The sequence below is a fragment of the Melospiza melodia genome, chromosome 5 (genome assembly GCF_035770615.1).
Source record: "Melospiza melodia melodia isolate bMelMel2 chromosome 5, bMelMel2.pri, whole genome shotgun sequence".
Lineage (NCBI taxonomy): Eukaryota > Metazoa > Chordata > Aves > Passeriformes > Passerellidae > Melospiza > Melospiza melodia.
In genome coordinates, this window is record NC_086198.1 from 37,967,621 (window position 1) to 37,995,609 (window position 27,989).

Below are 27,989 nucleotides of genomic sequence, written 5' to 3' on the forward strand. Positions count from 1 at the left end.
TGGAGAAAATGCGAAGGATGAGTCCTAGCAACTGTAACAGCATTTATGTCCTCTGCAGTCCCAGTCCATCCAACAAAGTCTGCAGGAGGCTCCATCCTACAGAGCTAGCAAAGCAAGTATGGTCAAAAACTTCCCAAGTACCACGTAACTGATCAAAATTTAGTGCTTTTTCACCCCCCAAGTAATTAGCCCCTAATTAATTTCCTGGTTTTTTCCTGCTCTGAGTTCCTGACCTGTAGAATTCCTGAAGTCCCAGCTGGCCTGGGACTGATCTGCTACTACTGGACACAAAGTTCCAGAATAATCCTAAAAATGTTTCAGTGCCTGATGTGCCAGCTGTGGTGGGAGTTGCTTGAGGTTTTGGTTGATTTGTGGTGGATTTTTTTTTTCCTGATGAAGGGGTAAAACTCCAAATGATCTCATTAGAGCAGAAAAGAGCATTACCCCAACCAGAACATATTTTAGTGCTGCAAAACCCAGGAAATTTGTTTATTTGGTGATACTACCTCAAAAATATTTTACTAGCTTTGTAGAAGCCTACTTGGGAATTTGCTTAGTTCACTAAAGAAGTGTTGGAAGTGAAAAGTGTTATTTTTTGGAAGGCATTTTGTAAGAAAGGGAGTAAAACACCGCTGAGAGATGAATGAAGGAAATGGGAGAGGAGCAGGTGTCTTAGGGTGTAATCAAGGAGAATTGTGGGAGCACTAGGGGCTGGCAAAGAGGGAAAGGAGTGATTAATGTGCCGTGGTGGCTTTCCTCATCCTGTGACCCGAGTATGGGTGAGTGTGGAACGAGTGTATGTGCTACCGTGAGATGATTTTCTGGGCGATTTTTAGCAGAGGAGGATGGTGTGATGGCAGAGGCACTTGTCTGTTGGAATGCTTAAATGACACGGGATTCCTTGGCTGCTGGCACCTCAAGCACGTTGTCCTGTGCCTCTTGAGCGTGTTCTCAAGGCTGCGCCCCCTTCTCACCAACGAGACGCTCCCATCCTCCTGCCCGCATTACCCAGACCCTTCTCTCGCCGTGCAGGTGCGGCCGAGGCCTGCGGAGCCGAAACGTCCGAGAGGGCCTGGAGAAGCCTCCCGGCCGCGTGAGGTCACGGCGCAGCCCGGGAGAGCCCCGGGTCCCTCCCCCGCGCAGGCGGGGCCGGGGCAGCGCGCCCGGAGCGCCGCCCGTCCCTCCGCAGGCGGCGGCGGCGGCCCCGGCGGGTCGCGGTCGCTGTCGCTGTGCCTCGCTCGGCGCGTCGCCCCCCGCGGCAGCAGGGAGCCGGCGGCGCTCGGCCGGCCCGGGGGGCGCTGCCAGCGGCTCCGGGGCGGGGCGGCCAGGAGAGGAGGAGGAGGAGGAGGCGGGTTCCCCTTCCCCCGCCGCGGGCTCCTCGCCTCGGCCGCCCCGGCTGCGGCCCCTCCGGCGGGCGCACGGCCGGGCATGTCCGCGGCGCAGGTGTCGGAGCGGCGGGGCTGGGGGGCGGCCCAGGAGCCCCGGCAGCCCGAGCCCGGCTCGCCCCGCGGCGAGGAGGCGGCGGACGAGGGCGGCCGGAGCAGGGAAGCCCCGGCGCCCAAGGAGAACGCGTGGACGCGGCGCAGAGCCCGGCGGGACAGCGCTTCCCCGCCCGCGGGGCCGGACGGGCGGCTCTCAGCGCAGGAACCAGGTGCGGGGCCGGCAGCGTGAGCGCGGCGCCTCCATGGCAGCGGGGCGGGTTTGGGTTTGGGGTTCTTTTGGCGTTTTTAGGAAGGAAAAGCGCGTGGCTGCCGGCGGCCGCGGAGCCGGGCCCGTGCGCGGCGCGGCGCGGCCGGGTTTGACATACATGGGCACGGCAGGCAGCGCTCGGGGCGGGGGACACGGCCGGGGACAGCAGCGCCCGGCTGGCCGCAGCTCCCGGGGCTTGCGAGCGGCCACCCCGGGCCCGCGGTGACCTCCGGCCGGCCCTGGCGCTCGCAGGGAGCGCTGCTCGCCCACTCGTTTCGTTCGGGCTCCTTCAGACACGCCGCTTTGCCGCAGCTCCTTTTTGGCTGCTTGTGCAGCAAGGCCCTGGGAAGGATCCGTTAGCTGGGTTTGGCTTGCAGGATGGGGCTGCGGAGGCTCTGAGCACTGACCAAGGCAGACAGTGCGCTCGCTGGTGGGATTTGGTGTGTTTACATAGCCGCGGGATAATTTCCTGGCCTTAAATCACTACATGGAAGATAAAGCTGCTTTATGGGCAGCACGCTGACATGGCTTTACAAAGCTGGTCATCAAGGACCTAACTTGAAATTGCCAGGCTTTGTGCTTAGGCTAGCAGAGAGTTCCTAGAAGTTTGGAGCTTCTTGGAGTATTGTTCTTGGCTGCAAGTAAACTGCTGACCTCAAAATAAATACTTCAACCAGCGCTTCCCCAGAATTTCAATCTCAGCACTTGCTCCTGAGGGCACCTGACAAACCTTTTTTGTGATCTCACAGTCACTTTTATCCTTGAATTAAACACGTACTTCCTTGACAAAGAGAAATATATAATTTACAGTTTCAAGGATACAGGTCATACAAACGGAGCCCACATTCCAGACCACAGAATCTCTTACTTGGCTGAAGAGCAGAACTTTTGGCAACATCTATATACCCATCTTTATTATCTGCACTGTTTTGTTTAGGTGTACTGACGCTCTCCTAAGTACCTGCTTGTGCCCAGCTTCCAAAATCCAGCTGGCTGGGCAGAAGCTTGTGGTCTGCTTCATGCATGAAAGGGGACTTGTCACTCGTTTGCCTTGCTGTGGCAGCAATAGCAGCAGTGCTGCATCAGAAGCAGTGGGAAAGCTGCTTTTGTTGTGTTAGCACCTTGAGTGCTTCACCTCGGTGAAGTTTCCTTTCCCAGCAAAGATAAAACACACAAATAGGTGTTGAAGGAAGGAGGAGGCAGCAAGCAGCGTGTTCATACACTGTGCACATTGTCTGCTTCATTTCATTATTTAGGAGAGCCTTATATTGTTTTTCTCCTGCAAGAAGTTGTGCCTGCCATTTATGGAATTAATAATTAAGCTGAGGAGTTGTACTAGAACATAATTTTCAGCGGCCAGGTGTGTAACTGAGCAAATAAGGGAGTCAGCGTTGCTGGCAGGGGCACTGGTGAAGAACACACACCAGGAGGGTGTGTTTTGGTTTGGCCACCTCCAGAAGCACCGTGAGGAAGCCACCACCATTCTTACCCTTGTAAAAGGCAAAGCAGCTGATCCTTGGTGGCTGTTTGAAGGAAGAAATTGCCGTGTGCCTCCACCCGCAACAAGGGATGTATTTTGAAGGAACTAATTGCACCTTGGCAAAGCAGAATCTGTCACACTAGGCCCTGATGAATGTTGTAGTATGGAAATTAGTCATGTGAAATAATAAGTGGATGAGCAGAAATACTCCTGGGATGGAATGCAGAACTATCCGTAAAGAGGATAATAAAATGTACAGGGATCTCACATCAAAGCAGGGGCTGGATCCTGCTAGACTTGTTGATCCTGGTGTAATTTGTTCAAAGTTTCCTGAGACGTGCACCTATGGTATGTTCAGTGATAGTTACAGACTTGAGAAAATTGGCTCCAGCCTGTCATCTTTGGACTTTCAATTTAGCATGGGATTGGTTTGTGATAGAGGCAAACCTGGCTCTTGTTATGAAACAAACTGTTAATGTCAGCTGATACTACCAAGAAAATGTAAAATTTTGGCTGAAGAATTTGGTCCAAGTGTTGTAGCTAGAACTGATTATATTTTTGTCTCAGATACCATAGTGGGTTTTAGACATTGCAGTAAACCAAACACCCAATGCAAACACACCTGAACTTTTCATGGCATGTTTGTCACCACAGTTCAGTATTTCTGACCAAGAGTTGCATTAAACTTTGCTTTTAAGCAGAATAACTTCAGAAGCTGCTTTTACATCCTCATCTGCTTTTAATTTGTGAGGAAAGACTCATATCAGGTATAAAATTGCTAGTGAAATTAATAGGCTTCTCTCTAGTTCAGGAAGAATTGTTTCCCTGAGAGAGTGGTTGAGCTTTGAAGCACACTGCCCAGGGAGGTGTGGAGTGCCAGTCCCTGGAGGGGTTCAAGAAATCACTCAGTGCCAGGGTTTAGTTGACAAGGTGGTGTTTGGTCAAAGGCTGGACTTGATGATCTTGGAGGTCTTTTCCAAGCTTGGTGATTCCATGGTTCTAATCCTGGTGATGGTGGTTGCATGGAGTGAGCTTCAACAGAGGCTGCTAAGTGATGAAAGTGCTTCTGACCTGTCCTCCCTCCCCTTGTAGTGCCAAGCTAATGTATTGCAGTAAGTCCTCACTTCTTTAGTTGAAACTGTGAGTTTTCCATCCTGCACATAAAAAAGCATCACCCAGGATTGAGTGGCTGAAATAATTTTATTTCAAAAGTTCTCCCACCTCTTCATCTGATGAAACCTTCAGCACTGTCCTTTTTGTGAGGTTGCAAAAAGGGAATCTGAATGACAAGTTCTCAAATCCTTATGTGATTTGTATAGCTGATGTGGGTCTCTAATGAGTTATTAGATGATTATTCAAAAGTTTTTTATAAAATTTGTGAAAATATTCAGTGAAGCAAAATACTCGTGCTGCTGAAGTGGTTGAAGTGGGTTTGTGTGTGCTTGAATGATGTAGTTAATTAAAAGAAGTGCACACTTAATTCTTTTATTTTGTTCTTATTGTGTTTATTTTGGGGTATCAAAGAGTACATTTTATCAGTTTGATATTTTGGTAGCAGAACCATTTCACTGTAGTGCTGTTGTGTAAATCAATTTGCTTTAGCCTGATAGTAAAACTGGTTATAAAGTACAGTTTAATGAAGATACACTGTGTTGCTATCAACAGCAAACCTTAGATGAGTACATTCATAAATTATCTGATTATCAACTCTTTTGGGTGTATGTAAGTCAGCTGTTCTCATTAGTTCTTATGAATTCATGGAGTGTTTTAATAGCAGTGTCTAAAATTATTCAAAGCATTATTAGAAGTTTCAGCCTTGACAATTTTTCCAACCCTGAAGGGATTAAAAATGTTATCAATACAAAGCTGCTGCCAGTATTTTAGTTGTACATAACAGCATGTGTAATTTTGTACAGCTGGTTTTTGTCTGGGGTTTTTGTTTCTAAACTGGAGACCTGTTATGAAACTGAAACCCACCTCCCTGTGCTATGGCATGTGCTGCATTTAACCATGAAAACTTTGGTAGAAATTGAGTCACAGGTTGCAGTTTTCTATGAAGAAGCTAAGAAAAAAAAGAACTGAGAAATTAAATTTAAAGAAAATAAATAGCATCATGGTGAATCAATCATGGATTGGGAATTTCCCCCCCTATTGCTTGTTGTATTGAAAAATTGATGGGTTTTGAGCATAAATAAGTGGAAGGATGCAGGTGTCATAACTCACTGCCTTGGTTAATTGTTCAAATGTTGTGGAGATTGACAATCTAATGTAGCTTTTGATATAAAATTCTAGAACTCCTGCAGGGCAGAATGTTAGAATAGTAATTAGGATTTTTTTTTAATTATTGCTTTGCAGAATCTCTGCTCTAATACATGCTGTGGATTTTAATTAATGATATTCTCCAAGGAATAACTTTTGTTACATTTGCAATAATTCATCTGTTAAAACAATAGATATAAGCATAGCTTACCTTGTTTAAAAATTGAATATACTGTCTAGTTTCAAACTGAGCATTGAAAGAAAAATATTGTACAAGTTCAACACACAGGCTCCAATAAAGTTTTGAAGAGCTGGGTGATTTTATCTGCTCCCTGAAGCACTTCTGGTATTTATGGGGTGCTGTTCCTTCACAAAAGGGAACACACGTACAGTCCAAGTAAAAGTAAAACCTGAGCATTGTCTAGAAAGCTTCACAGCATCAACAGTGTTTGTATCAAAAATCAGAATTAATACCACCTGTATTGATAGACTTTGCTTTTCGAGGAAATTGGCAGTATCATCTTCCCTTTCCATCAGAAAAAATTACTTGCTGGCTATTTATTTGCGGGGCTTCAAACCATCCTTCTGCAGTCCCATAACTTGTGATCCTATTGTCTTGTGACCCTATTGTGGTTGTGATCAGGGGTAGTTTGGTGAGAGTTCTTATGTACAAACTTTGCTCCTCGGCCATCCACTCTGCTTTTCCTTCTCTGTTGCTGTTGTCCCTGAGGATTGCTGCAGTTTTGGTGGTTCCAAAATTCATCTTTTTCATTTTTCAGAGCTGTTGTTCCGTTTGTGTTGACATGCTGCTCATGGCATGCTTGTACAGCCTTGTATTTCTGCAGGAGCTGCCTCCTGTTAGGATGTGGTCTGTTGGGAAACTTGGAAGAACCATAATAAAAGTGGCTCTGGAGGCTGATTTCTGTTTTCATCTGAATGCCATCCCTACTGGATGGAGCTCAGTGATTGAAAGATGATCATTGGCAATTAAAATTCATAATTTATTTCTCTCTTTCACACTCTCAAAACTCTGAAACCAGCGAGTAAAATCATTGAAGAGCAGTGAATTCTTTCATCAGCACAGCACACCACTTATTAACAGGTTCCTTGTAGCATACCACAGAATAAACCATGTGTTGTGTTGGAATTAACAAGTGAAATAGTTTATTTGGACTAAAAAGGCCATTTTGGGGTGCTATGGGATATTAAAACCAAGCCCCAGGCTGATGTTAAGCAGGGGGCTTTTATCTGAACACGTGCTTTGCCTGTGTCCAGATGCTTTTTCAGGTGTTTTGTGGCTCTAGGCCTGTTTATGACAACAGAAAAGGTGTGAGCTGGGTAAAGCCTTTCAGTGTTGTCATGTTATGTTCTTTTACTCTCCCACCCTCCTTCTTGTTTTTCCTTCCCCTTTATCTTCCCTTTCATGCTTCACACTGAAGTCCAGCTCCCACGTGATAAGCCCCAGAAAGCTGCCCAGGAAGGACCTGTTGGTAAATTTGGTTGTAAATTTGCTTTTCAGCATGGCTTTTTTAGCAGGACAAGGAACTTTGTGGAGGTGGGGAAGCACAGAGTGAGATGAGATCTCAAGTTCCAAAAGGGCATCATCCACCAGGCAGTGCATTGCCCAATATTTTCTTTTTGTTTAGCTTGCAAATACATCTTTCAAGTCTTGGATTACTCCATTCAGATAAGAGAGATTCCTTCAAACGAGTTGGGTCTCATTCTGCTCCATTCAGGCAGCTTTTCCTGCCACCTGGAATAAATTATATCCCATGACTAAGAGAGTGCAGCAACAATGAGCCTTGCACTTGTGGGTGCCTCGCTATACCCTGCTGACACGCAGAGCAGCAGCTCTGGCAGAGCAATCCTTCAGCAGCAATTGGAGTAAAAGTGCTGTCAGGTGGAAAAAGGGCTTCAGTCAGGTAATTGGACAGGGATGTGTGTTTACAGCCACTCAGTTTACCTGCATGGCTAATTGGCAGCTCTCTTGGAGAGAATTACAAATTTGTTTGCTGCTCCACCCCTGCAGTTGTTTGTCTTGTTTTGTAGAAGGGTAATTAGTTTACTGCTGAGTGGCAAGTGAAAATTAGGGTTACATGGTCACTGTGTGTTTCTTAAAGCTCTCAGTCTGAAGTTAATTGAGATGTGTGTTTTGTCTTTGTTTTAAAGAGCAGATCTGTAGGAGAGGCAAAAACCTGCTGGCAGATGCTGGTCAGGATTCACTGGATTTGTGTCTGGTGAGATGTCCAGGTTGTAGGAAGCACATCCATGAAATTCATCACTGATATGGCTATAAATGATATTAAAATTGAGGCTGGAGTGTGGAGTAAGCATTAGTTTGTGTTGTAACGTTCGCTGTGTATTCCAGGAAGCAGCCAGAGAGGCTTTCCAGAGCCACTGGGGCACAAGGGTGGGGTTCCCAGTGTGGAGCCCTGATAAGGGAGATTAGTCACTGGATGTGAAAGAGATAAGGGCTGAGGAGGTGATGTTATCCCCGTATAAAATAATCCATTTGTGATTTCACACACGTTCAGCGTTTCAATAAAACACCCAATGGGAGGTTTCCAGGAATGCCTGTGACTCCCTCTGTATGGGAAGGCATGCTCTCCAATGGGAGAGCATTGAAGAAATTAAGATATGGTTTCCTCTTGCTCAGGAGATCAGATGGGATCATTATTATAATGGTTAGGCTTTAACAAAGTAATATTTTCCTCTTTGCATATTTTCCTTTGTTGTTTGTTTGTTTGTTTTTTACTATGGCTTGATTTTGAGCTATATGGCTAAACTTTATTTGGCTTCTGAGTAATTACTTAGAAAATTACTAGGAATTTGGAAATATATAATTGTTTTAATGGTTTTTTTCCCCCTTGCTTGCATAATTATATATTTCATTAATTCTGCCCTATAAATATAGCTTTTAATAGGAGGACTTATTAAATGTGTATCAGGGATTTTCTTAGCCACTTGTTAGGTTAAAATACCAGCATTTTTACATAGCCTTGAACTTCTTAGTTGAAAAAAAAGTAGAAAATTAGTAGAAAAAAAAAGATTAAATACAGAGTAAGGCAGCATCTTGTACACCTGGTTTGCAAGAGTGTTTGCCCTTATTATGAATGTGAGTTTTCAGTGTCATGTACTATTAGTGACTTTATTCACAAAAAAAAGGTTCATTGGCTTTGATATCAAGCCCTCAGAAACACTTTGGTGTAGTATGATAGAGCATGGCAGAGTTGTTAACACACACCTGCCTTATTCTTTAGAAGTGCAGCCTAATTCTTCACCTGAAAATGTTTTTCTTCCTTTTCAGAACTACAAAATTCCACTAAAGTGATAAAAGCGGGAAAACCCAGGTCAAGAAAAAGCAGCAAGGTCTGTATTTTTGCTTGTATGATAAATAGCTGATACTGCTCTAATAAAAGGGTAGAAGATATTTTGGAGTTCCAACCAGAAGTGTTATGTTATGCCTTGGTAATAGAAAACCGAGAGAAATAAAAAAAAAGGGAAATTAAAATTAGGAGCGTTGCTAAATTGGTGTATGGATGAAGGATAAAGAAAGGCATTATTGTTTAAATAATCACTGGGATTCCATAAATATGTGAAGGGGCTGCAAAAAACCCAGCATCACTTGAGTAGAAGAGATGCTAGATTGGTTTGGGAAATCCTCTTTGCATCTCATGTGATGAGTGTCCTTTATGTGCATAAAGTTACCTTTACAGGAGACAGCAAGTCCTTTCATTGAAACATTAAGTTCCTAAAATTTTGTACAGCCACCCCTTTTAGGCTGGTAAATAGCTGTCAAGTTTTTCCAAAAACTGAAAGCCTTGAGCAGTAGACACCTTCTAATCACACATGTGTAGGACAACATTTAATCTGACAATTGTCTGATGTGAGCTCAAAACTCTTTCAAAAGTTGTGTGTTTGTTTTCTGTTGTATTACTTGCTTTTTTAAAAATAGCTACTTTTGACAGCTCTGCTCCAGGGGTTAGTCTGGCTCTCTGAGCCATGACTGGCATCTTTCTTGTGTTAAAAGGGCTGTGCCAAGGAAGGAATATAAACTTTTTTTTGTTTGTCACTTTTTCAGGCTGATGATTTGGGTGATATCACAAGCTGGCCGACCCCGAGCGAGATAGCAAACAATGAAGTAAGTGTCCTTTGGAATCCTCAGGATTATTATTTTTTTTTAACCATATTGGCTTATCTGTTTCATGCTATATATCCCAGAATGTGCTTTGGGTGTTGTAGGGTTTCAGTAGAAGTTTTGTCAGTAATTCAGGATACTGGTGTGTGCTGTCTGCACTGGTACTGGAATTTGTTAGTGGTGTGCCACAGACATGTGCATTAAATAGTGCCTTTTTTAACTCCACTGTTAAAGAAGTTTCATTTACCTTCTCTGATGTTTTCATCTGTTTCTGCACAGATGAAAAGGCCTTTGGAGTTGTGAGGACGCTGCCCTCTCTTGTGGCTCAGAGTGCTTAGTGCCCATTGTCTGAACACAATTTAGTTATTCTTAGTTACCTTATTCCTCTGATGTATTTTTCCCCTTCTGGGTTTTAAGCTAACATCTATTCTGTCAAATTATCCTCCTTTCTCTTTATCTCAAGTGATAAGTGCATAATGTATTTTAGACCTCTCTGATGCTATTTAAAAGAAGAAGAGAGCACAGATTATTGCAAGTGGTGAGGTGCCATTTCACGGTGCTGTAGCTCTGCAGCAGCATCCCTATGGTGCTTTTACTGTGTTCTTGGGCAGGAAAACCACAACATCTGGCTTCAACCACATGCATTTTATAGCTGAAAGGGTCCAAATTCATGTAGTGTCTCTAAAACAAAATAACATTCAGTTTGTAGTTAAATTTAGTTTATTTGTCTAGGGGAAGGCTTTGTGCTCAAATTAATTAGAGCACCCTACTGCAGTATCTACTGTATGTATTCCAGCAAGTTCAAAGCTGTCTCCACAACATAGGAAAATTCTTTCTCTTTAGCAGAAATGTCTGCAAAATGTCTCATGTTGCAGGTAAAAATTTATATCTGATCACAGAATTATTTGGGTTGGAAGGGACCTTTAAAGGTCTTTAATCCAGCTCCCTCAACCCAAGTGGAAAGGACATCTTCCACTTGATCAAGTGAGCTTCCTCCAGCATGGCCTTGAAGGTTTCCCAGGATGTTCCAGGGACATCCAGCCTCTCTGGGCAACCTGTGCCACTGTTTCACCACTCTCCTAGTGATAAATTTCTTCCTATACCTTGTCTGAAACTCTTTTATTTTAAAGCCATTCCCCCTTATCCTATTGCTACGGGCCCTGCTAAAAGGTCTGTCCCCCTTTTGTAATCCCCAAAGACTTTCTTAATCTAAAAATTCATTTTATGCTGTTGCCATGTTAGCAGAAAATAAAGCTGTTTATAAAGGGACTTTACAAAGAAAGGCATTTCTTAAAGTTCACCCTGCTGAAGAGGCTGAGAACAGGAATAAAAAAGAATTTTAATAGCTGAAGGAAATGTGCAGCTCCTGCTATCAGCAGCTGTACTGCCAGAAATAATTACCTGTGTCTCTTACAGTGTAAGACTGGAAGTCATAGTAAGAAGCCAACAAATAGAAGAGAAAAGGAGGAGAAATCTGATCAAAAAAGCAATAATGGAATCAAGGACAATCCTGAGGCAAAGCCAGATGGTCCAGCAGATAACACTAGTGAAGATGAAGCTCAAACTAATAACCAAAGGAAAAAAGGTGAGTTTAGGCACTGTGTATAATGCAGTAAGGCACTGTTCATACAGCTGCATTGATTCCAGTTGAGTGACTCAATAAAACTTCTCACGATGTGCATTTGCTGGGTGAATACAGAATATATTGGTGTCTGCATGGAAGCCTCAGCCAGGCTGCCTCCCTCAGGGTTTGGAGCCTTCTGTTCAGTCAGATTTCTGGGGAAAAAGCAGCTCATGCTCTGCTGATGGTCCTTGGAGCTCTGAGGATTTCTGGAAGATTTTATCATGGCTGTACAAGCCATTTCTGTCTCTGATATCTTTGTTTCCCTCGACAGGTAGCACTGTGTTAAATTAACTTAAAAAAAAATATATATATATATGTGTGTGTGTGTGTGTTACTGCATATACACCAGCACTTCCATTTTCATGCTCTACTATTAGCATGATCATTTGAAAACAAAACCAGATTATTTGCTTCCTTTTGATCCAATCTGTTACACTCAGAATGGGAAGCAAACCTGCTTTGGTCAGGAGATTGGAATAGGCTGGAGAAACAGCAGAAAGTGTATCAATATCAGTTGTTTTTCTCTTGGTTCCCAGCTGGTGTTTTTCCAGATCCTAAAGACCTTTGCTGTTCAGATTTATTAATCTTCCTATATACATAGATATATATTTTAAAAACCTATACTGCTTTAAATTTTTCAGTCTAAGTGGAAATCTAAAGCAAAGCATTCCACAGGTAAAACATGTTTTCCTTTCCCCCCACCCAGTGCAGAGAAGACATTTTTTATGTACTTGCTTATATTTCTTAGCCACAAAAGAATGGACCCCACAATACCAATCAATATTTTAGTTAAATAAATTGTTAATGGATACTTTAGGCCAGCCTGCAAATACAACAAAATAAAGCTTTGCTAATGAAACAAAAAAAAACTTTGATGCATGTGAATGAACTTTGAATATCTTGAGGTGCAAGTACAGTACCACAGCTAAATTCTTAGGAAAATTTGTATGATTTGTAATTGAAGTCTTTATTGGGGTGGTTAATTTTATATGTTTTATTTTAATCTCAAAGTTTCATATACAAGTTGTGAAATTATATAGCAAGGAATTTACTGTCTGTATTTAACACTGACATAGCTGTAAATCCTTGATCATAGAGCATCTGAAAAGCCATTAAATAAAGTGTTTGCCTTTATTTCTTATATTTGAGGTTTAGGTGAGGTTTCATTTCAGTTTCAGAAATTCTTGTTTACTGCTTTGATTTAGTATTTGTAAGATATTAAAATTTCCATGTTAAGTTTCTCCCGCTTTTTAAAATTTGAAATTTAACTGTTGCTAGTTTTGCAAGGAAAATTCTATGGAGTCTTTTCAGGAGCTGAAACCTCAAGTATTAGTATAATAAAGAGTAATATATTAACTTTTCAAGGTAACAAGCAGAAATGGGTGCCCCTGCACTTGGACGACGTGAGGTCAGACAGTCAAGACAGAGCGGGCTCTCGAACGAGCTCCAGATTTGTGCTGGAAGCAAACAAGTTAATACCTCATAACAACAGAAGGAATGAGGCAAGAAGTAAGTGCTTCTCACTCTCTGGGTCTTGCTGGTGGTGGCAAATAAAGTGTAATATGAATGAGCTGGCAGTTTGTGTCAAAACTTAGGTAAAACCTGATGTTTATGTTTGCCAGTGGCCAGCAGGAATAGAATTATTATATTATATTCCTCTTCATGGCGCCCTACACCATCTCATCCCACAATTTCACAATGCAGAAAGTTCGGAAAAAAGCCTCAGAAGGCGTCTGCTGAGTCCTGCTCTGCTGCTATTCCCACAGCTTGTTGCTACCAGAGCAGCTGCTTGTGGAGCTACACTTTGAACTCTGCTTTGGCAGTTCTGCTGATGTTGTTTTTTCCTTTGAGCTGGACCGATTCCCTCAGCTCCCTGACCTATTTCTCAGCACAGCTATGCAAAAAGCTGCACTAACACCACAACTGCTGCTGCTTCTGGTCCTCAGGTGCTGGGAAGATAGCTGGTGAGGTGGCAGAAATCTTAGGCTGAGTGGAAGTTTGTTGGTTTAAGTTTGAAAATTGCAGTATACATTGCCAGTTTGAATGTTTGCTCATTATAATAATTACTGGATGTTACTGATAAGGAATTTATGAAGTCATTTTAGGAACGTGGATGTAAGAGTTAGATCTGGATGTCTGAAGGATGAATAGAGGTGGGGGAGGATTTTTACCAGTTATCACTACTTCCTTCAGCAGTTTTTTATTAGGATGGTCAAATGACTGAAAGCCACACACATATAGATTATATTCTCTGTAATATAATTACTGTAAATTCAGAGCCTTATTTGACAGGGCTTGAGTGTGTGAGCACACATGTGTAGGGCTCACTAAAGCAAGATTTTTAATACAATTTTTAGTACATATCTTTAGCCAGTTCTTTGTTAAATTTAGCAGCTCTCAGTTTGATCCAGTAGGGTTACCTGAAAAACTGTGGATGCCCCATCCCTGGAAGTGCTCAAGGAAAGGCTGAATGAAACTCTGAGCAATCTGGTCCAGTGGAAGTTGTCCCTGCCCATGGCAGGGGTGGCTGGAACCATTTGGTCTTTAAGAGTCCTTCCAACCCAACCATTCTGCAATCTCACTCCAGTAGTGGTGGGAGTTGTCCACAGGAGGAGACTGAGCTTTTGTGATAATTCCTTCCATCTCTGAGCTGCTCATGGGTGCTGTGACCTCTGAGCTGGCACCAGGGTGTCCACCTGTGGAAACCCAGGGAATATTTCTCTGTCTGCTCTGGGGTGCCCTGACCCCCAGGGGAGCACTGACTTTGACCCTCATTCATGGAGAAAGTTTCCTAGACTTCAAGAAAGACTGGAATCCACAAAAGTGTGAAACAGATTATAGAGAGCAGTGTAGGTGTATCACTTAGTGAGAAATTGAGGTTTTGGGATTTTTAGTGTGTTGTGGATGGAAGCAAGATGGAGGGCACAGGGTGTTGTCCTGGGTTTCTTCTTCATGCTGCTTCTTGCTTCTTCTTCATGGGTTTGGGTGGCATTTTGTAATTGGGCAGAAAAGTCCCCATTGCAGCTCTTTGGGATCAGTTATTGGGTTAAAAGGGAAAATAATCCAGGTGTCAGTTATTCATTGGATAGTTTGGTCTTAAAATACCTTGTAACAAGAGATTGTTGGCTCTTTTGTGCCTTCTAATGAAAAGCTGCTGAACTCATGGTTGTCAGACTGTTTTAATGATAAGAAATAATAAGTCTGAACACGAAATATTGTCTCAAGTGCCTTCAGTCCAAACCCCCAAAAAACAACTGGTACCCTGGCACCCAGCTGCTTCAGAAGCATTTGGGATTGACTGCCTGTCCATCCATTACCTCCTTGCTGCTGAGACCTCCTGAGCCCTCTGGCAGGGCTGGCACACCTTTCCTGCTCCTCTCCTGCAGCGTGGCTGAGGCTCAGGCTGAGAACTCTGGTGCCATGAAGGACCATGGCTGGCATCGCCTTGGAGCCACCAGGCTGTTTCTTTGTGACTGCAGGTATTTATTTGGTGTTTTGTTGTTCTCCTGAAGGCTGGCGCCGCGACAGGGACAAGAGGGAGGACCATGACGAGGTGTGCAGCGTGAGGAGCGACGGCGGCGGCGGCCGAGGCTTCTCCAGAGGCAGAGGAAGGGGCAGGAGCAGAGGAAGAGGACGAGGCAGAGGAAACCCCAGCAGTATGCTAATCCAACAGATACCTGGCAAAAACTATCAAAGCTATGGTTATAATGTTGTTTTAGTTTTCTGATCTTGTTATTTTGTGTTCTCTTTTGTGTTGAAGTGAACTTTGACTATTCAGTTGGTTATCAAGAGCTGTATGGTGAAGGAATTGACCAAGTGTTTCAGCCTGAGCTTAACCCTGGTGTGATTTATTACTATGGTGATGGAACAGGAGTTCAGATGTATTCTGTGGATGAAGCACTTCTCAAGGAATATATCAAACACCAAATGTAAGTAGATTGCTTAATGTATAAATATTTTCATTTCAAACGGTATTGAATCCTTTCTATCCATGTCAAATTGAAGATTAAGGCACTTTGGGTTAACTTTGACACCATTACTAGTGTCAACTCGAATTTATTGACTGGTGGGTGGAAAATCTTGAGTAATGGGGAGGAGTTTTAAGGAAGCTGTTTCTACATCTTGTGCTGTAGTCTGGCTCACTCGTATAACTGCTTGATTTATGGTACACAGCCCTCTTTATGTTGTCATGTAATTGAGATATGGATGTCTCTGAGCTTGTGCTTTTGAGTACTGTTGGTCTGTTTGCCTGTAAAGCTCTTCTTGGGTGATGTTTCCCCCTATTTGCTCTCAATTTCACTTTGAGAAGTCTCGTTAGTTTGATGTTTTCAGTGTGTTTCACCTGAAACATGTAACTGAGAGAGAGAGAGAGTAGTTTTGCAATGAAACTTGATTTTTCAATAATCTGAAATGTTTACTTTCTCGTGTATACCATTAGGCAATGAGAAACCATCTGGAAGACTGATTATCACCAGGAGACAAGTCTAAAAGGGCCTGGAAAGCACTAGTTCATTTTAAAGAGACACTTTCCACCACTGGCAGATATTTCATCCTCTGTACTTGCATTTCTCAGGATGCCTCTCTGGTGGTTTTTGATTGCCCTCGTGTTCTGTGCAGCAACTTGCTCATTTTATTCTCGCTTCTTTTGTTACAGTTGTCGCAAAAAGGAAGAGAAAAAGCCTCTTTAAAGGGCAGAAAGTATCTGACATGTGGCTATCAACTTCAAAACTTCTATTGCAGTCTTTTTTTGCTCTTGCTGCCAGGCCCCTAGGAGACCTGACAGTGGACATGTACCCCCATGTCAGGATATTCGGCCTTCACTGTGCTCAGACAAGTGGGGGAGGATCACAGCCACTCCACTGTTGGCCAGATTTCTGGGCATGCAGTGTAGAATCCAGACCTGCTAAGGTAGGACATGATGATGTCCCCTCTGCTGAGAAAAAATGTCAGTTACAGCACTGGTCACACCTGACTTTGGGTATTTTGGTATTCCCTTTTGGCACCGACAGGTTGGCAGGTGTTGGTAGAAGACTTGGCATGGCCATTGGTTGCTTGCCTGCTGTGAACTCCTAAGGCTTTTGGTTATGGAGTTTGCTTTCCATGAGAGGGAGATTCCTGAGCAGATTTAGAACAGAACTTCACTACTTTATTCTCCCTAGACAAAAAAAAGAAGGTGTTTTTTATTTATTCCCTTCTTTTATCACATTAATAATGATGGGAAACAGACTTTATTCTTCAGTTATCTGTTATTAGCCTCTAGATTGGGGTGGCTTTGTCTGCTTTTCATAATTTAGTTATAAAATATGAAAGTGACTATGCCAAAGAAGGAAGTATATACAGAATAAAGATAAACAAAATCATTATGTCTCAGAGATCCTATTGGAGTCCAAGATAAATCAGGATGTATTAAAGAAGTGAGATTGAATCCTATTGGATGAATAAATTTTAAAAGTTTACCTGCTTAATAGAGGAAAAATATTAGACACTGTCCAACTGAGTTGATGTGTAATTACAGGAAGAAACACATTGCTATCAAGCAATTTGTGCTTGTCCCAAGAACCAACTACATGTACAAGAGAGTAAAGTTTGGATTGCACACAAAAGTATCTTCTATGTTTTTAACCAGAGGCTGAAGTTGTCAGCCTGAAAAGTTTCAGTGCTTAGCAGCTCCTCATTCTGCAGCATGCAGCAGAACTCCATTTAAAAAGTCCTCTTGCTTTAGAAAATAAAAAAATCAAAGTTCAAACATCAATTCAAGAATAAGGAAAGGGACTCTGAGGAAAAGGCAGAAGAGAAAAGCTGGGGGGGTGTGTGTGTTTAGGTTTGTCCCTCTACTTGGAGCAAACTTATGCATTGTCTTCATTTATCATTAATGGTCTTTCACATTCCTTTTTCTAGAGTGATGGACATCAAGTGAGGCAGTTTGAGTCAAGTTCAGTCATTGTCCATTTCTGCTTGTGGAATTTTTAACTAGGTGAATCGTTACAGGATTTTACCTTTACTGTATGATTGTAAAGGTAACACCAGTAAAATGTTGGTTAATGGCATTTGTGCTTGCTTATCATCTAGGGAGGGGAAAAATATCGTAGCAGCTCAGAACAGTAGACAGGATATTCTTGAAAGAAACTATCTCTTTGTGCCCAGTTGCTTCACTGATCATACTTGGCTCTGAGGTAGAGCTTAATTCTCCAAAAGCCTTGTTCTCTTCTCTGTTTGCTTTGATTTAATTGCAGTGTTTCCATTTGTCCTGTCTTGTCCAGCATTGAGACTAAATTCATTCTGCCTTGGAGCTGAGTGTTGGTCAGAGCACGGTGCTGATACTGCCAAGGTCTCAGGGTCCATCCCTGCATGGGCCTTTCACTTGGGAGCTGGGTTCAAGGATCCTTGTGGGTCCTTCCAGCTCAGAATATTCTCTGTGTGATCTGTGTGTTTCATAGAGCCAGCTTTTCCTTCACATTTCTTCAGGACAAAAAATTAGAGAAAGAAATGTATCAAGGTGCTGCTGGGGTCAGTGATGGCATCAGAGTGCCCTGCTCTTGGAGACTTTTTGGCCTTGATCCCAGCTTCAGTGGAGAGACTTGTTTTATTCTTTTTTGAAAGTAGAATGATCTTTATTTCCATTTGCATGTGCAGCTCTTTTCCTCGGCATTTTAATACCCTCTCATTTTCTTTTGTGTGCTCCCTCTATTTTTGTCATACAATTTGAACTGCTTTCCATTAAGTCTTTCCTTACCTGTGTTTTCCTGAATGTGATGAGCAGTTAGTCTTCCTTGGATGTACTGTGCAAAATCATGCTGTGGTGTGTAAGCTCTATGAAAGGCCTAGATTTCAGCTGCCATGTCAATTGAGGGGGTTTTTCATTCTTTTCCATAGGACCTTTTCTCATTCCCTTGCTCTGTGTGACAGATCATGATTTGAATTCTTTGCTTTTTGTCTTCACTAAGTATAAAACATCTTTGACACCCGGATTATTTCCTAGAGCGGCTTCATTGTTGAAAATTTGTCTTTCTGCTGTTTGTCCCTCATCTCTGTGGTATTACCAGAATCCAGAAATGTCCTTGTCCTTCAACATCATCCATTCTTTAAGGCTTTTTTCCTCCATGAACTTGTGCCTTTTTTTGGTACAGTTTCATGCCAAAACCAACATGATTTTTTTTTCTCATCTTCCCACAAGCATGCTTGATGGTTCAGGGTATCTATCTGTGCCTCAGCACTCAGATAGGATACTTAAGCCTTCCAATGCACTGGAAACTGGGACAGTAAAAGGTTGCTCAGTTCAGGATGAACTGGTACTGCTGTGTGGGACTGCAGTTCTTGTCCTTCATCTCTATGGGGGCCAAGACAGTGTTGTTCCCTTCTGTCCGTGTAAGTAATGAGAGAGGGGGTGGGTGAAGGAAAATTGGAGAGTAGTTTTTGGTTGTGCAAATGTCACAAGGCTTTGGTTTTTATCCCTCTGTGCTGTACTGAGTCATAAATCTGTCTTAACCTTGCTGCTCTCTGGGTCTTCCGCTGAAGAATGGTTTTGTTGATGTCAAAATACTCTGGTTTTTTAATGGAAGCCTTTAACAAGGAATCTAGGTTGCTGCTTTAGGATTTTCTTTAACCATAGAGTAAGCTCAGGTTTGTGTGTTTTTTTCTGCAGTGAGTATTATTTCAGCACAGAAAATTTGGAGAGAGATTTCTTCCTGAGGAGGAAGATGGACCAACAAGGATTTCTGCCTGTGTCACTGATCGCCAGTTTCCGTCGGATGCAAGCTCTGACCACGAATGCTGCACTCATTTTGGAGGTAAAATCATTCAGAAGCATGTGTTTGAAAAGTTCCTTGGTTAATTTTGTGCTTTCAGAGCTTCATAGCTTCAGAACTATGCAGTTAAGAAAAATTTTTCTTTGTAATGACAAGGATTCTATAACAAGGCTATAAGTGGCCAAGTTGGTGTTTATTTTTTTTTCCTTTTTTGATAATTTTAATGATATTATATGCTTGTCACACAGGCCCTAAAGGACAGTACAGAAGTTGAAACTGTGGATCAGAAACTAAGAAAAAGGGTTGATCCAGAAAAGTGGCCAATTCCAGGTCCTCCTCCATGCAACCTGCCTCCAACTGACTTTTCCCAGCTCATCAATTGTCCAGAATTCATACCAGGCCAAACTTTTGGCTCTCATACTGGTAAAGGATTTATTTTACAGAAACATAAGTTTAGGGCTGTCTGTCTAGCTTAGGAAATTTGTCTCATGATACTGATTTCATAATAGAAGTTGTACTTTTGGTAATGGTTTATTCAGCTGCTCTGCCTGCCAGCCTTGCACTTGCCAAGTCACATGGCTGATGTGAAGTAGATAAAAATGTCTCTTGTGTGTTATGGCTGTGACCATTCTCCAGGATATAGAATGGTGGGCTACAGTGGAATTAGTAATAGTAATCTTAAACTAGTCCTAAACTCTGCTTCATTTTTGTGGAAGTTCACTCTTTATTTGGGGCATCCTTGTTTTGGATGGGAAACTCATTCACATTTTTAATAGGGAGATGCATTTGTTTGCTGACAACCCTTGGCAAGGGAATCTTTTCCTAAAATGTTGGCTGAAATTAAATGGGAAGAATGAAGTTAGGCAGCCATCCACAGAGCTAGAGAAAGACACAGAGAAGACAAGATCCTAATGATGCTGCTCTTTTTTTCTCCTCAACAACACGTAATGTCTCACAGGCTATGAAGAAATTTTCTGTGGAAATAAATTCTTAGAATTGATTTTGTTCTGAAATGCTGAGTGAACTGTGAAAAGCTGTCTCTTAAAAATGAAAAATTCTTTGATCAGTGTTGTGTTTATCCAGAGAGGTAGGAAAATGGTAGCTGTGGTTAAAAGAAAGACCAGTGAAACAATTGAAAAACAAACAAAATAGAACCAAAGCAGTCCACAACAGGAACTGAACTACTGTTTTCTACTGCTAGAGTCTGCACCAAGTTCTCCAAGAGTGGGGAGCCCTCTGAGTCCAAAGGAAAACGCTGAATCAAGTAATTTTCAGACAATGTCTAAAGGACTGTCCACAAGTTTGCCTGATTTGGACTCTGAACCTTGGATAGAAGTGAAGAAGAGGCATCGTGCATCCACTGTCAAGCTGAAGGTAAAATCCAAAACCTTTATGTTATGTTTAAATAAACAAATGCAAAACCAACTTTGAGGTTACACTATAAAACAAGGTTTAAACATCTTAACATATGTGATGCTTGAGAATGCAATAAAGTTTGGAAAATCATTATCCAATTCAAATGTAAAACCTTTTCCAACTTAGGAGACTGTTCCTGTACCTGATCAAAAACCAGATCAACACCAGCCACCCCCACCTCAGGAGGAACAAGAACAGGAAGAACTTGAATTTTTGTTTGATGAAGAGATGGAACAAAATCAGTGTCGGAAAAATAAATTTACTGATTGGTCAGATAGTGATTCTGATTATGAAATTGATGATCAGGATGTAAACAAGATTTTAATTGTAACACAGACACCACCATTTGTGAAAAAACATCCTTGTGGAGACCGTACTGGCAACCGTGCATGCCGTGCAAAAATTACATCAGAACTTGCTAAAGTCATTAATGATGGCTTGTACTACTATGAACAGGATTTGTGGATGGATCAGAGTGAAAATGATGCCATGATGAAGGTAATTCTCTTCAATTTTTGACTAGAAAACCGTGCCTGTCCAAACAGTTTCCACATTAATTTCAGCCTTCTGCTGTGTAGTTGTAAAATGCTACAGCAAAGTGACAGTAATTTGCAGGTCTGCTGAATTGTCTTTACAGTTGAAAGCAAACCTAAGTTTTGCCAGACTTGCAAAAAAACCAGACTTGACCAAAAACACTGAATGAATATTTTTTTTGTAATATTTTGGAGATGGTTCAAGTTTTCCAATGTTTTCTTGTTCTGTGAGTTTATTTCATAACAACTGCAAACCCTTACCCAGAGGGGAAGGGGGGTACATGAGAGAGATGAGATGATGAGGAGGAGTAATTTTAAAATAGTTTTATATTAAGGTTCTGTTGGCCTCGTGGTTTGTTAGAACAATAGTTAGGATGAAGTTTATCTAAACACTGAGTGGTGAGGGAAAGGGGCTTCATCTGTGCGCAAAGAGGGGGAAGCAGCTGCATGGACGAATGGAGCATGTCTGCACAAAAGCAAGATGAGAAAGGTGGAAAAGCTTGTTGAGAATAAGAGCAAGAAATAAAGTGGATGGAATTTAGAATAAATAGAATTTAGAATACAGATTAGAATGCACCAAGAAAACCAGCAAACATGAAGAGGGCAGTGAGAAATAGCAAGCTGCAAGGGAGAATTTTTCCTTTTTTGTTGTTGGTACAGACTTGACAATGATTTGATGAGATTTTTCACACCCACCATGGACATGCCCCACCTGAGACAGGTGTGTGGGTACTTGTGTATCAGTTCTGGCTTATTTTCTCTTCATGAAATGCATCTGTCTCTCAGGATGGTATCTATTGCCCTGCTTTACATTTACAATTTGCTTTCTCTAATTCAGCAAGAGATTGAGAGCTTTAAGAAGCTGAACCTCATTAATAAGGATGAATTTGTTAATCTTGCACCTGAAACTGCTGATCCAACCCAAGAAGTTCCTCCAAGACCTCCAGGGTTACAGAAAGGTAAGTATGGAAGTATTTGTTTTTCAGTATCTCTGTAATAAAGAACAACTCTGTAGGAGTTTTGGCTCTTTCTGCCTGTGCAGTATTTTAATTTTGGTTCAGTCCGCAGTCTGAGGAGGCTTTTTCTTTGCTAATTTTTCAAATTGCCAACTGTTCACGGGTAGTCTGGCTTCAGTTGAATGACAAGAAGCTGGTGCTCGTTCTGCTTTGTTGTCACTCTCTACCAGCACCAGGTGCTCTTTGTTTGACTTGGAATTTACAATGTGTAAAGTTAAACCGAAGCTGTGAAACATTTTATAGAAACCAGTATATTTTTTTGTGGGAAACAGGGATGGAAGGAAATGAGATTAGAAGAATTTACTACTTGTGTCATACCATTACTGAGCAGTCACAACATCCAAATCTTATCTCTGGTGGTATTTCTGATACTGTGATACTATTAACATTTACTGGGTTACATGCTAATAGCATCTGTAAAGGAGCTCAGTAAAACCACCTCACTTTCTCCTCCCTGCCTCCATATTTAGCAGAGGAGCTGGCCTGCAATTTCCCAAGTGCTGAAGTACTTCCCACAGCAGGAATGGCTCGGTCACTGCCAACAGCAGTCCCAGATTCACCCCGTTTCCACCCCGGCTTCATCCCACGAACACCTCGCACCCCAAGGCTCCAGGATCCCAACAAAACACCCAGGTTCTACCCTGTGGTTAAAGAAGCAAGATCCTTTGATGTAAAGGTAAATGGAAAAACATATTTAAAAGTAAAACCAAAAGAGCAAAAGCCTATAAAACTCATGTTTGTGTGTACAGTTTAACAAAAATTAAAAGGCAAAAAGTTAAATGCTTCTACTCCTATTGCTTAACTCCAAAATATTTATTATACTCACTTATTTATTTCTATTAAATGCTTTTTGAGTCTTCTTCCTTGAAAGTCCTTACTGAAAGAAGTGTAGTGCTTCAGACTTTTGATTAGTTACATAAGACTAATCTTCAGGTTATGAAACTGTGGTCTTGTGACTTTGTAACTTGTTAGATAACAGAATAGAAAACGATTAGATGTCTGTTTTAAAAGGGAGGCAATGAATGGAGTCAAATTAGGGAAATAAATCCTTCATTTACTTTCTTAGGCTCCAAGAAAAAGAAAAACTCGCCACAGTACAAATCCTCCCTTGGAATGCCATGTTGGTTGGGTGATGGATTCCAGAGACCACAGGCCAAGAACTTCCTCCATGAGGTAAATGCTGTTGCTGTTACTCAAAATTTATTGGCAGGTAGTTGTCACTGCTAATGGAGAAGCAGGCTATAAAAGGCAATTTATAAATCCAATGGAAGCAAGAAAAGAATGATCAAGAAAGACAAAAACATGGAATGCAGAGCTGTCTGGAAACAAGCTAGGCAGATTGGTGTTCACAGTGTTGTCTGATCCATGGTACAGCAGCAGTAATGTTACTAGAGGCACTGATGTTCACTTCAGCGGTCATTTAAAATCAAGCAGGACAGTAATGTTTAATTATTGTCCAAAGCTGTTTTATTTTTGCCATATTGGCACAAAATCTGATTTTCTTGAGGGGCACTCAAACCCAGGTGCAGTGCAGCCATCCCCAGGTGACCGTACTGCAGCTCTTGTGTGGGTCAGGGTGGGTGAGAACTGACTCTGCAGAAAAGGCCACAAATATGTTGGGTTTTTCCTCCAGCAGTTCCAATGCCTCACCTTCAGAAGGAGCTCCACTGGCAGGATATGGCTGTACTCCAAATTCTCTTCCCAAATTCCAGCACCCATCTCACGAACTGTTAAAGGAAAATGGCTTCACTCAGCAGGTGTACCACAAATACCGGCGGAGGTGTTTAACAGGTAAGCTTCCTAAAACTTTTAGAAGCTTCCAGGTGTTGTCTAAAACCAGTTTTCTTCCCATTGTTCCTCATCCTTGGGAAAGGCAAGCAAAATTTATTTGGTGCCTCTGTTTTAGGAACCCTGCTTTCCATTTAACTTTACATTCCCTGACAAAAAAATTCACCCTCAAATCTGAAGTTACCAGAAAATCTGGTGTGTTTTTTTGTTTTTTTACTAAAGACAAGACACTTTAAAATATTCTGGTGAAAAATTAAAATAGTGCCTTTGTTCTTCCCTTTCTTTTTTTTCTTCCAGAGAGGAAACGGTTGGGAATTGGCCAGTCCCAAGAAATGAACACACTTTTTCGTTTCTGGTCCTTTTTTCTGAGAGATCACTTCAACAAGAAGATGTATGAAGAATTCAAACAGCTTGCTCTAGAGGATGCAAAAGAACACTACAGGTATTTTGGTATTTTTTCCTGAGGCCTTACCATTCCTTTCAATGACTGTGAAGTTTACATACATCTGCAGTGAACCTTTTTAGTACTGCACCTGACTTTTTGTAATTCTTTAACATAGCAGTGTGTATAAATTATTTTAATAGCAAAAATCAGTATAGAATTGTGCTGTGCAGATGAATAGCTGGCTGTGCAGCATTTCCTGACCTGTAATCAGTTCTGAATTCTACAAAATCCTGTAACATGTTGACCATGACGAGTCAGTTCTGTACTAACACTCCTCACATTCTTCCTTCTGTAGGTGAAGATATTCTTAAACCTCATTTTACTTGTTCAAACTGGTTCTTGCCTCACAAAAATACCAGGAAAATGACCACAAAGGAAATTGTCACTGCCCTTTAGTTCTTGGATGGAATTCTCTTCCTTGCACCCAGTTCCCCACCTCTGTTTCTCTGAGGCAAAGAGACAAGGTGGATTCTTGTATCTCTCTGTTCTGTTCCAGGTACGGCTTGGAATGCTTGTTCAGATTTTACAGCTATGGCCTGGAAAAGAAATTCAGGAAAGAAATATTTGAGGATTTCCAACAAGAAACAAAGAGGGACTATGAAGCTGGTAATTATCACAGGCCTGTCACTGCTCACAATGTGGTAACATTAGTTGAGGATAATCCCAATTCCTTGGCACTGACCTGTTAACTAACCAAGAACAGCTTTTATTCATATTCTTTTTATCTTCAGTTCTCTTAAAATTATAGTTCCCAATGAATAATTAAGTTTATAATTAAATTCGACCTTTGCAAAGCAGTAAAATTATCTTTTCCTGTTACTAGGTCAGCTGTATGGACTGGAAAAATTTTGGGCTTACCTAAAATACTCTCAGCACAAGACTCCAGCTGTTGACCCCAAACTACAAGAATACCTGAGTAAATTTAAGAGATTGGAGGACTTCAGGGTGGATGTAAGTTTCAATGCCTATTTTACATAATATTTGATTAAGTTTCAATGCCTATTTTACATAATATTTGGTATATTTTCATTGTAAGGTAATCTGAGAGCAGTGCTTGGTTTCATGAAATGGCAGCCTGATAAATTCAAAGAGCGTAATCCTTTCAGTCCTACAAGTCTGCGGGGAGGTAAAACATACCTGGCTTTATGGCAAAACACCTAACAGGCTGCCCATGTTTCTTTTCAGCCTCCTCTTGGTGAAGAATCTGGCAGGAGGAGAGCAGGTGAGGATTCCGGACACCACAGACATCAGCCCAACTCTTCCAAAACCCTTCCCACCACCAAACCCACCACTGCCTGTCAGTCCAGGGCACTGGGAAGTGTTTCCTCTGGGAATACTGTGCAAGCCACAAAATCTATAGAAAGTGATGTACCAGAAAAATAAGACTTTGGATGAGCTTGTGCCCTCGAGAATCAACTTTGGCATCACTCCCCTAATCTGGAGATCTTCAAGGCGAGGCAGTCTCTACTGCGTGATTAAAAATGTGGGAAGACAGAGGATGGGATGCTCTTTTTTGCAGGATATAGTTCCAAAACACTTGCCCTAGGAGAGTTGCTCTTGGTTATGGGATCATTGGAAGGATGCTAGGGAAGATTCTTTGGCTTCAGTATTGCTTTCCTCAAGCTTTTGTTTACAAAGAACTGCATTCCTTGCATATGCAAAAAAATACTTCGAGGGATGCCTTACATTTCAGCTCAGATTTCTTAAAAAAAGGTATGATGTATACCCATGTTATTTACTGTGCTTTCCTTACCCATATTTCCCTGTTATTTGTATTTTACCAAAGCAAAAAAAAATATTCCATTATATGTAGAATATTAAATGGAAAGGAAGGATCTATGTGACAGGTTGGCTTTCAAGGCTAACTATCAAAAAGTATGTTTTTCTGCAAAAGCACATTGGAGAACATGCAGCTGTATATGAAACTGCATTTCTGGATTCTATTTAAAGATAGAGTTTCTATTTTTTTCAGGGTCTCCATAGTTAGTATTTTATTAAGTATGGAGTTTGAGTGGACATAACTGGGATAGTTTTGCAGGTATTTCCTTCAGTGCTGGTTCTTTAATAACTCAAGCAACAGAAAACTACAGGGGAAAATTGAGCTTTTGATTTTGTAGTGTCTTAAATTAACATTCAGTATCTACAGTTTGTGCAGATTGTTAAAATAGCCAACTATTCATACTCTGGGCTTGAGAGGTGTCTTCATTTGAATTCTCTTATGATTATGAAGTCTAGCAGGAGAAGCATAATTTTGAATTTTATTTTTTCTCCATTCTTCAAGTAATAATTAGTTTGGAGGGAAAGGAAGTATTCCTTGTAAATTTTAATTTTAATTTGCTTTGTTTTGCAATATCTGAATGAAGTTCTGCTTAAATTGTGCTTGCTAAGCCTAAGTGATTTCAAACAGGTCTCAAGACAATTTCACTGAATGTAAGTTACTCAAATACAAATCCATTTTTGTAGCTGAAAGAGGGGGATGTTTATAACCTGTCATGTCTTATTAACTTCACTACTTTGTTTTTAAAGACTCAAGAAGAACCAAGTGAATAACTTCTCTTCTGGGATAGGTGAGAGGAATTCCAGCTTTTGGTTAGTTAACTGCAGAATTACTTCAGTTAATTTAAAAAAAAGTTATAAAGTGATATCTAGCACAGATGCCTTAAACTGACAGCACAGCCATAGATGGAGCTTTAAACTAACAGCTCCCAGAAGTTATAGTGAATCTGTTAATTTTTCAATCATTGTGCTGTGAATCTCACTGAAACAAATGATGGATGTTTGCATTGAAAGGAGTGGATGGTAGCAGTGACTTTCCCCACAGTTTCTACCATTTCAGCACAAAATCCAGCCTTTTGTCAGTGGCCTGTTCTAAAGAAATTTAAATGAACGCATACCAAGATTTGAAGTAAATATCCTATAAATATGCTGAAGTGACACATCTCAATCCTGTGTTTGATCCATGCCTTTTGCTACCCATGAAAATGCGAATGTAAATTTGGATTGAAATTGTATATACGAGTAATAAATTTAAGATATTTCAATTTTTCATTGGAAAATGTTCAGATTAAGCTTTTAGTGTGTGTAATTTTGTGATATCTTGAAAAATTTTATAAAAACAACAAAAAACCCTAACAGTGTTCTATATCAAGTTTTTTTCCCCCCTAAAAGTGTGAAGAAAAACAACTTGAAAGAGTGGAAGGCTGTAGATTTGCATGGGAATTTCTGCTGCACTGAGGTGTTGCCTCGTAAAGGCAGAAGTGCTTCTTGGAATGCAAGCCAGCTTTCTTCAAAAGAATCCAGAGAAGAATATTGATTTATTTTTGTCATATGATTGGGTATTTGTCAAAAATATGCCAGGTGAATGATTAACATGGGGCAGGGCAAGGAGAGTGAATATTTCACCTGCTGTCCCTTTAGTGAGCTGGACAAAACCACCACCTCATCCATCCACAGCTCCGGCTGCCTCTCAGGAATGCCCCTTTTACTTCCTACAGGCTTGAATCTTCCTTTTCATTCCTTGCAGACAGTGGAAACAACAATCCTTGCACTGCTGATGGTTTCACTGGCTGGTTCAGGAACTGATGGAGTTTGTGGATCCAACATCCTCTTAGGTCCATTTATTCCAACCTTAATTATGTTTTAGGACAGTGATCTGTAACTGAGCACTTTGCAAGTCTTGGACTTTGTCTAAAAATTCTCCCATGTGCTTGCTGAAGAATTTTCAGGTTTGTCTTTATTTCTTCTGTTAACAAATAACCATACAAGCACTTCAAAGCGTTACCCTGCCTAAACCCAGATTTTTGTCATGCTCAAAAAACACTGGATTCTAAACAGCTTTTTAAAATGGAAGGTTCAA

At 41.4% G+C, this 27,989-nt stretch overlaps 1 protein-coding gene across 2 annotated transcripts; it reads left to right on the forward strand.

Annotated features, from left to right (window-relative positions):
- Positions 1 to 1,428: 1,428 nt before the first annotated feature.
- Positions 1,429 to 27,265, forward strand: LARP1B (La ribonucleoprotein 1B). Of its 2 annotated transcripts, XM_063157095.1 has the most exons (19): positions 1,429 to 1,651; positions 8,736 to 8,797; positions 9,510 to 9,569; positions 10,983 to 11,151; positions 12,556 to 12,699; positions 14,703 to 14,846; positions 14,951 to 15,119; positions 18,833 to 18,977; positions 19,184 to 19,358; positions 20,137 to 20,309; positions 20,478 to 20,849; positions 21,723 to 21,843; positions 22,371 to 22,576; positions 22,967 to 23,073; positions 23,534 to 23,691; positions 23,986 to 24,130; positions 24,630 to 24,739; positions 24,957 to 25,084; positions 25,319 to 27,265. In XM_063157095.1, the coding sequence occupies exons 1-19, from the start codon at positions 1,429 to 1,431 to the stop codon at positions 25,514 to 25,516; spliced, it is 3,009 nt and encodes a 1,002-aa protein (XP_063013165.1). In that variant the 3' UTR covers positions 25,517 to 27,265. The 2 variants fall into 2 exon arrangements, with proteins under 2 accessions (XP_063013165.1, XP_063013166.1); XM_063157096.1 differs by lacking the exons at positions 1,429 to 1,651; positions 8,736 to 8,797; positions 9,510 to 9,569; ... (2 more) ...; positions 14,703 to 14,846; positions 14,951 to 15,119 and adding an exon at positions 15,881 to 16,098.
- Positions 27,266 to 27,989: the final 724 nt, after the last annotated feature.